Source organism: Limulus polyphemus, unplaced genomic scaffold (genome assembly GCF_000517525.1).
Source record: "Limulus polyphemus unplaced genomic scaffold, Limulus_polyphemus-2.1.2 Scaffold1583, whole genome shotgun sequence".
NCBI lineage: Eukaryota > Metazoa > Arthropoda > Merostomata > Xiphosura > Limulidae > Limulus > Limulus polyphemus.
The window spans coordinates 193103-196782 of NW_013667193.1; the positions used below are offsets into that span (position 1 = coordinate 193103).

At 38.6% G+C, this 3680-nt stretch overlaps 1 protein-coding gene across 1 annotated transcript in view; it reads left to right on the forward strand.

The window, feature by feature from the left end:
* Positions 1-33: 33 nt before the first annotated feature.
* Positions 34-3680, forward strand: part of LOC111086956 (protein C-ets-2-like) — a gene marked incomplete at its 3' end in the record, with an annotated part of 40913 nt that continues 37266 nt past the window's right edge. The window contains exon 1 of the mRNA XM_022391886.1: positions 34-571. Within this exon, the coding sequence (XP_022247594.1) occupies positions 61-571 (511 nt within the window). The remainder of the gene's footprint in view (positions 572-3680) is intronic.

Sequence of the window (3680 nt, forward strand, 5' to 3'; positions counted from 1 at the left end):
GGAAGTCGAAGTGGACGGTAGTAACGACCGGAAGTTGTCATTTCAGTTTGTATTGTTATCATGTTTGAAGGTCCTAACAGTAGCTGTACCTACGGACAGGTCCTTCCTACTGACCTGAACAAGGGTGGAACTGGTGGAGGGGGTGGTAGAGGGCTGATTCCACCTCCGTCTTCTTGCTCCGTGAACGTTAAGGTGGAAGCCTTTGGTGCAAGGGACGATTGGCCCGGATGTGCTTACCGCTACGGCGCAACTTCCCAAATGTCGTCTGTCCCGGTCGACAGCGTCCTCTCTTGTCGCCGCTTTTCCCCGGGTAAGACTTCGTCTATCAGCACGGAAGTGACCAGCAAGTCGGCAGGCCTCGTAGCATCCGTGGCTCCAACCTACCGAGATAGGTACTTCTCGCCGAGTGCATTTAGTAACGTCCCAGCTGTTTCGCCTCTTCTCCTCGGCCACTACACCTCCGACAAACATACAATCAACGGTCAAATGGACGTTTCCTCCCGTTCTTCTTCCTCGTGCCGGCCTACCGGTAGAAGCCTCAGCTCCGAAAAGCGGGTAGTTATGCCAGCAGGTTAGTTTAATTTCTTTATTAGCTTTATAACTCTTATTATTTGTTACCTAAGGACAATTTCTCATTTGACCACGTGCTGGTAATGTATTACGTCATAGTTTTAGTTCATAACTGTAAAGGATCAAACTGTGAAATAACAGCTACTTCGGTTACTTTGCAAAACCATTTACAATAACAGGTAAAAACAAATCGTTTAGTGGAAACAAAAGGAAGTAACTTTTATATTTGCTGTTTGATTTTCTCTGGAAACTCTGTTTTCGAGACATTTATTTAAACTAGATATTGGAACACATTTTTAATTACCCCGTTATTTTGCCAATTAACAGAATATTAACGAGGTGATTCTTCTTGCCTTATCCAAGTCGTACTTTCAGTTTACTAAAAGTATTTGCCATGTTCTTCTACTCGTAATTAGCTCTGTATTTCTATACAGTACCGATTCTTTCTTCCGAATTTCAGTGGTCTTTTATGATAGGATGTAAGAACGTTGAGTTAAATAATTCGTGGCAGTTCTTCTATCATTTTCAACTAAATATGATCAATTATTGGGATGTTTTGTTTGTTTGTAATTAAGCACAAAGCTACACAATGGGCCATTTGTGCTCTGCCCACCACGGGTATCGAAACCCGGATTCTAACGTTGGAAGTTCGCAGACATACAGCTGTGCCACTGGGGGGCTGGGATGTTTTGTAAACCAACAAAGAAAATCTGAACTCAATATTCGCTAATTATATTTGACCATGTAAGTTTTGAAATTTATTATGTTTAAAGATCTTGATAAGTCTGTTTACGGTTGGTTACTCAAACGCGGACCAGCAAAAGAACTTAACTCTTGCTACCTATTATTTGGAATTTTTCTATTTTTTGTGGCTGTCAAAGTTAGACATTGCCCAAACTTTAAAACCTTTACTGACGGTTAAATCAATACCTTATTCAACTGTTTTTGTTTTGTTTGTTTGTTATCAAGCACAAAGCTACACAGTGGACTCTGTGTGCTGTCCTCACTGCGGGTATCGAAACCCGATTTTTAGCGCTATAAACCCTTAGATTTACCGCTGAGCCACCGAGGAACCATTTATTCAAAATATATAGTTACTGCATTGTTTACCACTGAACCAAAGTTCTGAACATATAGAACTATTGTTTAATATCAGAGCGTAGTAATTAGTAAAGAAGTAATCAGCAGTATTGTTAGCCATGGTTGTACATAAATATGACAAAATTGTTGGCTATTAACGCCACGTATTTATTACTGTATAAATAAGCAGGATTATAAGCGTGGCTACAAGGTAATGTTCATAATATATCAGAGGGTTGTCAACAGTTATTATTACGTCTTTATTATAGCGAAAGCTAGCAGGATTATAAGCTGTGGCTACAAGGTAATGTTCATAATATATCAGAGGGTTGTCAACTGTTATTATTACGTCTTTATTATAGCGAAAGCTAGCAGGATTATAAGCTGTGGCTACAAGGTAATGTTCATAATATATCAGAGGGTTGTCAACTGTTATTATTACGTCTTTATTATAGCGAAAGCTAGCATGATTATAAGCTGTAGCTACAAGGTAATGTTCATAATATATCAGAGAGTTGTCAACAGTTATTATTACGTCTTTATTATAGCGAAAGCTAGCAGGATTATAAGCTGTGGCTACAAGGTAATGTTCATAATATATCAGAGAGTTGTCAACTGTTATTATTACGTCTTTATTATAGCGAAAGCTAGCATGATTATAAGCTGTAGCTACAAGGTAATGTTCATAATATATCAGAGGGTTGTCAACTGTTATTATTACGTCTTTATTATAGCGAAAGCTAGCATGATTATAAGCTGTAGCTACAAGGTAATGCTCATAATATATCAGAGGGTTGTCAGCTGTTATTACTGTGTCTTCACTATGGAAGAAACTATAAGGATCGTAAGCCGTGGCTACGAAGTAAAGTTCACATTGGAATATCAGAGAGGTTTTAATTGTGTCTTTATTATAGGAGAAACTGTCAGAATTATTAGCCAAGTTTGGCAAGTAAGTTCCTATTTATAAATCACATTGTTTTTAGGAGTTATTGCTCTGTTTTTGATCAGACTCAGCGGAGAGTTTAGTCATGTCTGACAGGTAATTGTCATAGTTGGATCAATAAAATGCAATCCTGTTTGTAATTGGTCATCTCATTACAAATAGCAAATTTAGTATGATAGTCTTTTAACGCAAGTTCTCGTGAGAGGAGGAAATAATCTGTGTCCAAACGTTATGTGTTGAAGTAACTCAATCCAGGCAAACGTATTGTGTCATAAAATACAAGTAGAACTAGAAAAGGTGTGGTGTAGTGTAGAGTTTTGTACTTGGTGTGTATATATATGTAAAGCAGCTGGTATATCTGTATTTCGTTACTCTAAACATAACCATGTAAAACTTGATAGTAATATGTAACTCGTAATAACGGCTGCTTTAAGCCTTATATTCCTTTGTTAACTTAGTACATGATTAATAACCTGTACATCGTGGTCCAAAAGTTAACTTATATGGAATATGACGATGTAAAATTAGTAACATTAACTCGTAACGACTACTTTAAGTCTTATAGTCATTTGTTGGTCTTATTTAATATTTTCGTGAACAGTAAATTGCGGTATAACTACTCCAAGAAACCCTTAACTACTGTGGTAACCCAACTGATACATTTCCCTGGATTGAACTAGGCACCTCTAGCACAATAAGTGGTGGTAACCCAACTGATGCATGTCCCTGGATTGAACCAGGTACCTCTAGCACCATAAGTGGTGGTAACCAAACTGATGCATGTTCTTGGATTGAACCAGGCACCTCTAGCACCATAAGTGGTGGTAACCCAACTGATGCATGTCCCTGGATTGAACCAGGTACCTCTAGCACAATAAGTGGTGGTAACCCAACTGATGCATGTCCCTGGATTGAACCAGGTACCTCTAGCACCACCATAAGTGGTGGTAACCAAACTGATGCATGTTCTTGGATTGAACCAGGCACCTCTAACACAATACGTAGGTGGTAACCAAACTGATGCATGTTCTTGGATTGAACCAGTCACCTCTAGCACAATAAGTGGTGGTAACCCAACTGATGCATG